At 30.2% G+C, this 12,816-nt stretch overlaps 1 protein-coding gene across 2 annotated transcripts; it reads right to left on the bottom strand.

Moving 5' to 3' along the window:
- Positions 1 to 208: 208 nt before the first annotated feature.
- On the bottom strand, positions 209 to 8,016 carry RpS24 (ribosomal protein S24). Of its 2 annotated transcripts, XM_016059598.4 has the most exons (6): positions 7,945 to 8,016; positions 7,625 to 7,693; positions 4,259 to 4,468; positions 1,268 to 1,384; positions 383 to 415; positions 209 to 276 (listed from the first exon to the last, which is right to left on the bottom strand). In XM_016059598.4, exons 1-5 carry the CDS (start codon positions 7,945 to 7,947, stop codon positions 407 to 409), a joined length of 408 nt encoding a protein of 135 aa, XP_015915084.1. In that variant the 5' UTR covers positions 7,948 to 8,016; the 3' UTR covers positions 209 to 276; positions 383 to 406. The 2 variants fall into 2 exon arrangements, with proteins under 2 accessions (XP_015915084.1, XP_015915085.1); XM_016059599.4 differs by lacking the exon at positions 383 to 415.
- Positions 8,017 to 12,816: the final 4,800 nt, after the last annotated feature.

Here is a 12,816-nt window from a genome sequence, read left to right as displayed (position 1 = left end):
ATTTAAGGGCTTTTAAAAAACGAAAATCAGCACAATTTAAAAGCCAACAATATAACATATACAGCCAAGAAATTTTTTTTTTGGTCTCTTTAGGTCAAGCATAGCTCATGAATCGAAGCAATCATTGATAGTTATGAAGTGTTCAATAATGTAAGATGTTTTAATTGATATATTTAATAAGTAAAACAGCCACAACTATACAGATACATACAATTTTTTTTAACCTTTATTTTAAAAGCGTGATAGACATACAATAGCAGATTTCCAGACTTATGCCTGCAAAAGAAACAAAATTCAATAAGTATTCTAAAATAAACAAATATATACACAATTGAAGGAAATTTAAATTAGAAAGCAAAAAGTAGAAAAGAGAAAGCAGTACCAGAAAGCTCCCAGAAGTGCATCTTTAGTGTTTCTGCGAAAAAGATACTTATCAATAAATGATCTTAAAATTTTTAATATGTTAGTGGCAAACCCAAACTCGTATTGTTAAATCCAGTATGCAGTAAAACCATGCACTATCTAACTTTTAGTGTGATGAATCAGTCAAGATGAAAATCACAAACTAAATTACTTTTTAAATTTAAGAGCATCTTAACTTTAAGTACAAGCAGAATAAGGTATGAAAAGAAAAATATAATTTTGTAGCTCTAAATATCTGAAACCTAGAGAGGCAAGAAGGAAACAGTACATAAGAATTGTATAAGAATAAAAAAAGGTTAATTTAGTTAATTAATAAATTTGCACACATATTATAAAATAAGGTTTTAATTTCAAAATTTAAATAAGCATGCATCTTAGCAATTATACTTAAAGATAGTTGATATAATTTTTACGAAACGACTAAAAGCATGCCAACAAATCTTAGTAGCTAACTTGAATACTTAACATTATAAGCTTTATTAAAACAATTACTTCAAAAAAAATTTGTAACAATAGTATGACTTAATGATTGCAAGAAAAGAAAAGAAAAGAAAAAAAAAAAAAAAAAAAAAAAAAAAAAAAAAAAAAAAAAAGAGCTGGAGCTATAGTTATCCATATAATAAAATTATTACGCACTTCCTTTATAAAAAATTATTAAGAATAGGTTCAGAGAGAGTAAATTCTTACACTCGCTGGCGAAACTTTTATAGATTCGATCTACAAGATAACAAGCTAAATGTTACAAACTAGGTCAAAATACAAATTATACCGCAGAATAAGGGGAGGGGAAAAAACCGCACGAAATTAGCAATTGTAAAATTAGATTGAGAAGAAAAAGCTATACCTTCTTTCCTGCTGCTGCGCCTACTTTAGCTTTCTTTGTTCCCCTAACTTTTTTCATTCTGTTCTTCCTTTCCTTCCTCTGTTTTCTTCCAGTCTTCTGCCTCTCACCAAAACCATTCTACAAAAGAAAAAAGTTACATCAGTAAAAAGAGGTCCAGCAAACATGGGAGTAACATGGCTCAGTTAAACTAGACAAAACAAGCTTTTTGTACACTCTACCCCATCATATATTTATACCTAAATTCATGTCACAAATAGCACACAAAAAACTATTCCAAATTTGAAAATTTTAAATATTGCTATAAGTAGTAATTAAGGCCTAACATTGCATAAAAGAACTTGAACTAAAAAAAAAACTGAATAAATACTGTGTTAAAAATCCATTTCAATGAATAAATATATTAAATTATTAAAATTAGAAGTTAGGACAAAAATAAAACATACTGTAATAAGGATTTCATGTTTTAAATACAGCTGTTACTTTTATTTCAGCCCTTGTACTACCTTTAATTATAAAATTTGCAACATGACTTATTAAAACCAGCCTTCCCATGTCACTTAAGCTGAAACACTTTTAGCACAGTTTGTGATTAGCTTTGTATGGCTCATTTGGTATGCATTCAACCCAGCTGCATTTGATCGCAGACTGAGCAAATCGAAATGCTTAAGATTGTAAATAAAAAGTTTTTATAGAAATAAAGTTAAAAAATTTCCTTTAAAAACACCTTAGAACGTATGATTTAGATAACAAAGTTATACTGTTATTTTTTTTTTGCCTTTTGTTACTTTTATATTTATGTAATCAAATTTTATATGGTGTGTTAAATGTAAAGCCATTACAACGTGATACACCTGTTGTAAGTGCTTTTACTGTATCAGAAGGTGATGGGGAAACTAACCGAGTTTTAGGGGGCATGGCGAACTGAGCAATCTTAAACCACTGAACTAAAATTAGCGTCGATCGTAATAAAATGGTACGAAGTATCACATTAAAAAATACCAGGCAGATTCCTCATTGTTTAGTAATAAATCCCAGACAATTTAAGATAATAAATAACTATGTGCTGACATAAAATTGTGTACTAATTTATTAATATATGAATGATTACATAGATACTTAATAATTAGTAAAAAGTAAAATTACCAATTGAAAAAATGAGAACAAACATTAACATTCCATTACTTTTAACAAATACTATTACATGATTTATAGCAAATATATCAGTAACATCACTTCTTAAATTATTTAGTTTCCTATTTTTAATACTCTGTTCATATTATAATCTAACCCTGTGAAACATATCAATAACTGAGAAATAGAAACATATAATAGCTTCTTAACATACAAAAATTGCTATCTTAGCTTGAAAAATTACACTATAATCAGCAACTAATTATATTTCATTTGATATGAATTTTGCATTATATAGCATAAGCAAAAGCAACAGTATTTCCTAAATTTTGGAGCTGAGTTAACTCTTTTTTCAAAAACATTGAATAACACTTTAAGTGATTGCTTTTGTTTGCAGCAAATGCTTCATGTTTCACAAAACAATCCTTTAACAAGGTCAAATTGCTTGTAATGCAGTAACAGTTATGCTCCAGATATGAAAAGTTTTACATATTGTTAGTAATAGCAAAACTGACACAAACAGATTGGTGATTAACCCTTTAGCGACGCGTTCTTTTCCTTCCTACAACAGAACAATTTTGGTAGCATAAACTATGAGTAGAGCAGCATTATGCACGGTAGCACCATCTATGCTCTGTGAATGAAAATACCTTCAAAAATATTGGCATGACCATTGGGAAAGTCTCCCATTAGACAAGGAAGGGTTTCAGCCAGGGCTTGAAAAAGCTCAGAAATTTTACCCGTCCCCGAGGACAGCTTGTCCAACAATATACCCGTCCTCCTTTGAAACTAACCCATAGCTTCTAAATAAATGAAAATATAATTTTCTCTCATTTATTACAAACATTTATATAAATTGCACAATGAATTAGTAGGCACTAGGATTACATTATACAGTAATGCAAATACTGAAAATGCATCACGAACATTAGCGGGGAAATGGCCATCCGCACGGACGTCGGATTCGAGAAATTCGTTGTCCGCGGGGAACTTTTGACCGCCAAGACTGGCGGTTTTTCGAGCCCTGGTTTCAGCCCCAAAAGATTTTTTTAGAAATTACCTTGGGACATATGTGTCCCATTAGGTGCGAAAGGGTTAATTTAGTTGTTAGCCTTTCTTCGCACATCTGTTGAAAAACTTCACCCTTATGCTAACAAATCCAAGAAAAAAAAAAAAAACTTTTCTGGATTTTTAAATCGCGTAAATAAGAATAGCAATGAACAATATTTATACCTCGTGATTACGAATCCCAAACGCTTTATATTAAAACTCATGTATAAATATGAAAATCGATGTTTGTTATAAGAGAGTATGAATGAACCACGACATTGGATTTTAAACTTGCATGAATATGAATCACAACATAGGTTTTTGAATCTCATAAACAAGAATCACAACTTTAAACCATGCAAATACGAAAAGTCATATTTGATATTAAAATCGCATGAATAAGAATAGAGATGTTAGCAGATTCTGCACTTGGGATACCTAAAAGGCTTGTTTGAAGAAGCGATGTTTGAATTACGAAAATACAAGCCACCTGGCAGGTGGGTAAAAATGCGAAAAATCTTGCAAGAATGCTATGATACCAAAAAATTTAAAATTATATATTTACATTTATTAATTTTCCAAAAATAAAACAGATGATCATTGAATTTACCTGTGATACATAATTCTTAAAGTTCTTATACAGAAAAAAAATCTTAAAATAAAATGATTTTAAGTTAACATAAAGATCTTCATTAAGCATATAATTAGAGCTATATAATATACCCATAGTTGAACACCAAAAAAATTATTTTACATAAACACCATATAATCAGTAACTAAAAATATTATGAATTAAACAGTAAAGCTTACCCTAATGAGACGATATTTAGGTTCAAACTTTTTAGCGAAGTCTAATGTGTCATATATTAAAGCAAATCCTGATGATTTTCCACCACCAAATTGTGTTCTGAAGCCAAAACAGAATATTAAATCTGGAGTAGTTTTATACAGTTTAGCTAATTTTTCTCTAATCTCTGTCTTAGGAACAGAGCCTTTGTTAGGATGAAATACATCTACAACCTAGAGAAAAATGATATTATATAAGAATACTAAACTACATAAAATATGCAACAAAATACAAATAGAATTAAAACTTTATAATGGGAATAAAACATTAAGAGAGATATTGCCATTGTGATAGAGCAATAATTACTGCACCCCATAACCATGTAGCAAAATTGCTTTGCAGACCCACCCGCACTTCATTCATTGAACGTTATATACAAGGTGATTCTAAAAAGATGGGCAAAATTTTAGGAAGTGATGTACGCAACCAAGCAAACAATCTTATCAAAGAATGTATGGTCGAAAACAAAACGCAAAGGTGCTGGAGCATTTGGAAAGTTGTTTCATGCAAACGTGAAAGCTCCATTCCTGTTGCGAGTTATTATTGGCATGTTATGGGAAGAGTTCGCATAAAAACTTTCGCACGATTCATACACAAAAGCTGCAGATTCGAGAATGCATTGTAAATCGCGGTAGTAACCAGGGATGAAAGTACTAGTTAGCAAAAAAAGCCGAATTCTACATAAACGCATTCAAACATTATGAAATTAATAAATGTATGGAGCTTAAAAAGCTTTGAAAAAAGCTGAATTCAGAGTAAAAGCTGAAAACTTCCATGCCTGAGTAACGCAACTGAAGATGTTGTCCTTCTCCAATAAGGAAAAGGCTGATACGCTTTTTGTCTTTCCTTTTGGTTCCAATAGAATACAGCACCATCTCATTATGTAGGAGGAGTGTAAAGCTATCTGAACGTAACCTTTCCAAACCAATGGATTCGATGCAGCGGTCCCATAGCTTTGCCACCGCGATCGCCAGATCTTTCATGTATCGATTTCTTTCTATGGGGATAGCTGAATGTTCTTTTGTATGAGACTCACATTGAATCAGCAGAAGAACTTGTTGCTAAGCTGCAGGGGAAGTTCACGATATGACTGGTGTGTTTCAAAATGTTCGCCAATCTTTTCTTTGTTGCTGCACCGCATGCATAGCTAATGCTGGTCATTGTTTTGAACACTTATTGCAATCATAAGTCATTAAATTTACTTTTATAACATAATTTCATCGTTCTTTATGCATTTTTGCCTCATAAGAATAACTTTCGACGCCCTATAACGGTTTTGTCTTCGACCATGCACTCCATGATAAAAATTGTTTGCTTAGGTGTGTACTATCACTTTAGCAGATTCCCATTCCAAAAAAACTCAGAAAATAAAATCTAACTTTTTCTCTCACTAAAGATTTTTTTGGGAAAAAAACAAACTACATAATGGATATAAAAATAAATTTAAGTCTAAGATTTCAAGCCTTAGTTTATGATACTATAGATTACCGTACTGAAACTGCAGCAACAATAAAACAAAAGAAAACTACTACAAAGGAATGCAATTGTTACAAGCCACAGAAGCTTAAAAATTATACAACATTTAAGATTTCCATAATTTGAATTAATTCAGCAACATTCAAGGTTTACCATAAGAAATTAATTCTAATGATAAGGACACTGTTGCAACATTTATGATCACTCCAGTGTTTTCACTACAGCGCAAGAACCTCACATATTTCTTGCTTTTTCGGCAATAAAAAATTATAAATGAGAGAAGTTCGAGCACTGTATTAAAAAGACATGAATTAATTACGCACGAATTTTGAAAAAAACTCAGTCTTTTGCCATTTTGAATAAAATTCGTTTCACTTTTCGTCCTTGATCTTTCATTATTTTGAACATTGGCCCTTGGTATCTAGCTACCCCTTTTTACCAGTATTGTTCATAACTGGTGCGAACGGCAGAACACATTACTCTGCAACCACATGTTCACCGCAGGAAAGGTTTCTGCATAAAAGATGTTTACATTGTTTGTGCATGAATGTAAGATGAACAAATACCTTATTAAGACAACATCTTCTACTCCGCAGCGGACAAATAAAAAAAAAAAAAAAAAATGTTTAGAAAAAGTCAAAACGAAACAAATACGGATATTTTTCAACCAAATAAATATAATAGCTGTTGTAAAAGTAGACGTAGAACATTTTCCTCATGATGATGCAGCAAAAATATTCAATTAGAAGATGTTAAAAATGTATTACAATTAATGAAATAATTTTTTTTCAAGAATCTCTAAAAGTAGTTCTCTAAAGTAATTTGCACTTTTTTAATTTTTAAAATCTCACCCTGTTTTTGAGAAAGGGTAAGAAATTGTCCCTTTTTTTTTTCTCTAATGAAAACACTGCACTCACAACAAAATATATCATTAATTTATTAATAAAACATAAATCTTGATAACGGTAGAAACAATTTCATTTATATCACAAAAATATGAAATGTAAAGAGATTGTTCAAGATACAGAAATCAAAAAATTACTAATTTTTCAAGTTTTCTGTAATTTGAATTAATTTAGCAACAATTAAGGTTTACCATTAAAATTTAGCTCTAATGATAAGGACACTGTTGCAGCAATTATGATCCCTCATAATATAAAAATTACAATTGATTTACTAAGTCTACTACTATAAGGTAATAAAACTTGATAACTTTAGTAATCATTTCATTTATATCACATAGATAATGAAATATATAGATACAACTGTTCAAGTTACAGAAATTGAACAATTACTAATTTTTCAAATTTTCTGTTGTTTGAATTAATTTAGCAACAATTAAGGTTTACCATTAAAATTTAGTTCTAATGATAAGGACACAGTTGCCAATCTTACACTACATTTGTAATTATAATACTACCTAAATTTTCAGTATTATGAAAGATGAAATGGAGAAAAATTTTACAAATTATGAAGCCTTTAAAAATAGCTTTATTCGGTATATCTGAATGCACACAATGCAAACACTGTTATGTATAATTGTTTAAAATAACAGACAACATTATGCATGCAGTCGTAAATATACAACATTAAAATTAATAGCGAGAAAATTAGAAAGTCACGACAATACAATCACTGAATAAAAATGAATTCAAGTTAGATAGAGACGTTTCTTTTGTAAATAGAAGGACAATTCTAGGATACGAATTAATCATTCAGAGAATGAAGTTTAATTTAATTTTACTGTTATACCTATTAAACATAAGCTCAAAATAGAAACATGAGATAACAAGAAAACTACAGTATTTAATAAGCTGTTGAAAAAATAATATTGAAAGAAGCAAATATCTTACCATTTGTTTACGGCACAATAGTCGATTTGACATAAACTTTTTTGTCCTCAGGGTTACCGTACTTTCCCCCTGAAATATAAATAAAAAATTAGAACGATAGGTTTATAGGAGACATAATAATATAATTCACTTTCATGAAATATTATGCATGAATGTCAAGACCGAATCATTGAAATAATTTATTATTTTGAAATATTTCGGGATAAACGATAAGGAATATCTTGAAATTTTAAGATTAAACAACAGTAAATTTTATTTTAAGTGATTAAGTATTTTTATTTGTTTTAAGAATTAATAGATTCATTAAGATTAAGACTTACCATGCTTGGTTAGAATATTATTTACTCCCTACTATCACGCAAACAGTTTACAGAACAGCGGCGGACATCATAGAAGTTGAGTTGAATTGTATCTGCCCTACTTCAAAACATGAAACAGTTAACTGCTATTGTAACTGGAATAAATAGAAAGTATTACAAGCAAGCACTTCAACTTTAAAATTTAGTTTAAATTGGTAATTAAAATAGGTTGCAGATGGCGTATATCAAAACTTTTTACCTATGGCAATATTTTATCATCATTAAGCGTTTAGCTTAGGAATAAGAATTATGTTAGATTCTGCCTTGATTTTCGAATCGATTAAAAAATTTTTAGTTTAGTTGAGTTTAGTTTTAGTTGAGTTCAAAATTATATTATAAAAATGCCTAAAGGACTCATCTGAGAAATTTTGAATAAGTATTTGTCGAATAAATGTGAAAAATATTATAGAATAGAAAACTCGTAATACATTCCAACGTACCAAATAATAAGAGAAAAGAAGGGCTTATTTAAACGTTAAGATTTAATTAAATTTTGATGCATGCAAACTTTAATTTTAACATATGTGACACAAACAGCACAGGTAAAAAGGATCTATTCGTTTATTTAGCCTTCCACACTCGCTTTCCTGATGAGGGGATTCTGTCGCAATTTCAATTTTAAGGGCCATTCTCTCTGAAAGTGGTTCATACAACTTAGATCACCATCAAAATATGAGAACATGACTGGTGAAACATATATTCTTACGGAAAACCTCAATGGACGCTATCTTTTAGATCAATTAATGTTTAACGTAGTTTTCAGCTCCATACAGTTTCCGAACTTACAAGATTTTATTCTAGTTAAAATTTACGAGACCATTCACATGTATCAGATTGCCCTAGACGCATGCTTAGAATTTATATAAAATGAAGCACTCTCTCGCAGATGTGATTGCATGTTATTGCCATTCTAGTTTATAAACTTTCACACGCACGTTTAGGTAAACCGCATACATTGCGAATGTTCCCCTAAAGGAACTTCTTGTGCATGCAGGCATCATATTTACGTGCGATTGCATATGCGAATAGCATACAGGAGAATGTTCTATAAGAGATATTCATAAGACATGGACAGTAGAACACAGAAGTCAAGCATCACTGACTGCGATCAATAAGCGGGTGGATGACCACTTTGATCAGCTTGCTTAGGGACTGAAAGTGAGCGGTATTGGTCCTCGTTAAACAGTTCTTCTTCGCGTGCAGGTCGGTAAAAAGTACCTAAAGCTCCATAATAGACATGGCCACTTTCTGCGATTTCTTTGAGTACGAAAATAAATGCATGCGATTGGCACTTTTTTCTGGGGTGAATATATTTTTTTCATTCACCTGTGAAGAAATCACAACCCGCCTAGAGAGATATTCTTCAATTAGGGTCTCCTTTCCTTAGCTGTAGATTGATGGTACAGTGCACAAAATAAAAAACGGACCTCCCTGAATAACTTATTTTCGGTTCTTCACGGTCTAGTACTCCTACTCAATGGTTCGAGGGAGTAACCTCAAATACGCTATTTAATTGGGGTAGACGATACTTTAAGTTACAAAATCAGATACAAGAAACGAATTTTCTCTGAAGAAACAACTTTTTTTCGACGTACTCGGATTTTTGACACTAAAAATATAGCATTAGTAGCCGCAATCTGGGAAATATGATCCCCGTAGTTTGGTCATAAGAGAGAGCCAAAGTTTGGACAACCTTATGTTAATTTTATTTTTTGCGAATTTCCCCTCACTCGAGAACTTTTGAAGTGAATTAAAAAATCTTTTCACACAATTATAAAATTCGTTTACCCAAAGGCAAATCCAAGCAAAAAAATTTTAGTAAATATTTACAATTTTTTATTATTTTATTTAGCAATAGCCGAATGTATTTTTTTGAATTGTAAGGCATACAATTTTCTATATAATTTTAAAGTATCTAATTTTACAATGCAAATTACAATTTTTGAATGATTTTTGAATGTTAAAAAAGTCATATATTTAAAATTTGATTTCTCAGGAACTATTTAACCGATTTCACTCAAATTTTGCATTTTGCCATGCAAAATTACATACTTTAAAATTTTGTAAAAATGTGTGTATCTCACAATTCAAAAGTTTTACGACTGTTATTAAATAAAATAATAAAAATAGTAAGTATTTATTAAAATTTATTTTTTACATGGAATAATTTTTGGATAAACGAATTTTATAACTGTGTGCACAGATTTTTCAATTCGCTTTAAAGGTTCTCGAAATAATGTGAAATAATTTGGGGGTAAAAATCCCGAATCCGTCGAGAAAAAGGTATGTTTATTCGTCTTCGTAAAAAGCACGTTTTTGTGACTGATTTCGCAACTTAAAAAATATCGTCTGCACTTATTAGTTAGTACATTTGAGTTCACCCTCTCGAACCATTAAGATTGAGTCCAAGAACGTGATGGTCCGATCATTAGATCAAAAGTTATTCCGTGCTCTGTTTTTTTTTTGGCGCATTGTATGAGAATCGCATGCAGTGAGAATTGTCATTGCATCCGGATAGCTTTCAAAATGAAATGGATAGTGATCAGATACAGAGCTCCTTTACTATGGCTTAAGAGTGGCTTTAATTATAAATAGTGATGCAAAAAGTTTGATAGTATAGATATTAATGCACGGGAAAAAAACCCCTGGAGTTTTAGGAATTAAACCCGGTAGTTTGGGAAATATTGGAAATTTTGAAGGTTTTAAGAAAAGTGGCCGATTTTCAATATGAACTGAAAGATTTGTAGAGTTGCAATGCAAAAAAAAAAGTAGAATTATCATATGAGCCACTTGGTATACACCAATTTAATTGCAATGGCTTTAGTGTTTTTTTCTAAATTCCTCATTAAAATAATATTTTAAAACTCCATTTCAGTCTTAATTCTTTTTAACTCAATGAATTAATACAAAAAATTCTGAGTGTAATTATTTTGAAAAATTAAACTTGTTCATTTTTCATCATAACATGAATTGTCTTGACTCTTCTGTTTCCTCCTCTTCTCAATTGTATGGGAATGTACTACGATATTTTCAGATTCCATATTAGTTTTCGTATTTAATTGTCAAGTATATTTTCTAAAATTTCCATGACGCCTTCTTTTAGAACTATGTATAATTCAATTTTCATTTCTATATAGATTTATAACTTAAAAGTTTTTAATCTATTATAAAATCAAGGTTAAACTAACGCACCTCTTTCTCCTATGACTATCCACACGCTAATTATAAAAACACGTGAAGTGTTGCCATAGGTAGAGAGTTCTACTCTGCCCTACCTATAGTCACTTTCGATTGCCAATGTCTTCAGGACTATAGCAGACAAAACTAGAGCCCCTGAATTAAATAGTATAGAAGTCTTAAACAAAACCAGAACGTTAACCACGCTTCATTGTGACGTCAGAAGAGAGGAGAAAAGGGCTGTTCTCATTCGACGATAAGAAATGGCATGCGAATGGTGATAAATATTTTGTCCCGCGAAAAACTTACCAATCAGGCAGCTAGAAAATCGCAGGCAATGAGAATGGTCTGTAAGAACTTTGGTAGTTTCCTTTTTTCCTCCTTCTCTTCATCTTGCTTCTATTTAGGATTTATGTCTAATCACCCAAATTGCTAAGACCTTCATAAAATCGTTTTTTGTTATAAATCATCAAGCTTCAGATTTTCACATAAAATGAAATTTTTTTTTTCATTTTCTTTAGTTTGCCGACATAGTTAAGCCAGAATGTTTGTCTTTAAATCTCTGGTGTCCTTCTTATATATGCTCTATTATTAAATGTTTTCCTTTAAAATCTTTTGGCCCATTTACTTTGAATTTTGTATAAATTTTCTCTAAATGTATGTTAGCAAAAGAGTTTAACACGAAAACTGTTAAAACTATTGTTTCATATTCACCAGCCAAAAAAAATTTTTTTTGGGTGGATTTTTCATTGCCTGCGATAATTTAATTTTCAGACTATTACGCATTAATTTTTTCCTTTATTCTGTAATGATTTGAAAATTAATATTATGTTTAATGCATAGTTTCATTATTTACAATACTTAAAGAGCATGCAAAATTTAAAAAAAAATATATTGATTTTTGTTTGCTTGTCAGAACGCATTTTGAAATCTCTAACAACTCCAGAATTATTTGTGCTAGGGAACGAAAATTTGGACAAGGAGCAAGAGTTTTGCCTCCGCTCCTAAAATTGTTTAAAAATTTCCATTAATTCACTCGGGGAAAATGTTTGAAAAATGAGTATTTTGCATTGGATTAGCATTAGCCAGTGTTATAAATGAAATTGTGGACGATTCTGTTTAGGAATTTATTTCCTATTCTTTAACGTTTAACTAATTTTAACATTAATTTTTTAAATTTGTTATTTAATTAATGTTTAATTAATTTGTTTTAATTTATAATTAATTTGTTTTAATTTATAATTAATTTGTTTTAATTTATAATTAATTTGTTTTAATTTATAATTAATTTGTTTTAATTTATAATTAATTTGCTTTAATTTATAATTTTTTCTTTGATCAACGTGGATGGCACGTGAGGGCTATCTCACAGTTGGTATTTCTCAAGTTATCTGATGCTATGTGTTTGTTTACAGCAATGCTTTTAAAACGGGTTTTTATAAAACTAAATAATTTAAAATCTACTATATAATTAAAAGAAATAAAAACGTAAGTTATGTACCGAAAAGTAAAATTAATGGAGCAATGGAACTAATTTGCGTGAGAGAAACGTAAATCACATCTTCATACTAAGTATTATTGACGTCAATACTGCTTAATTACTTTTGGTAATAGGCACTACTGGTATTATGGTAATTGTTGCAGTTATTGATAGGT

Source organism: Parasteatoda tepidariorum, chromosome 10 (assembly GCF_982258835.1).
Source record: "Parasteatoda tepidariorum strain Cologne lab strain chromosome 10, Ptep-v5.0, whole genome shotgun sequence".
Classification (NCBI taxonomy): domain Eukaryota; kingdom Metazoa; phylum Arthropoda; class Arachnida; order Araneae; family Theridiidae; genus Parasteatoda; species Parasteatoda tepidariorum.
The sequence above is the reverse complement of the archived record's forward strand: the minus strand, read 5'-3'. Positions and strand labels throughout refer to the sequence as shown.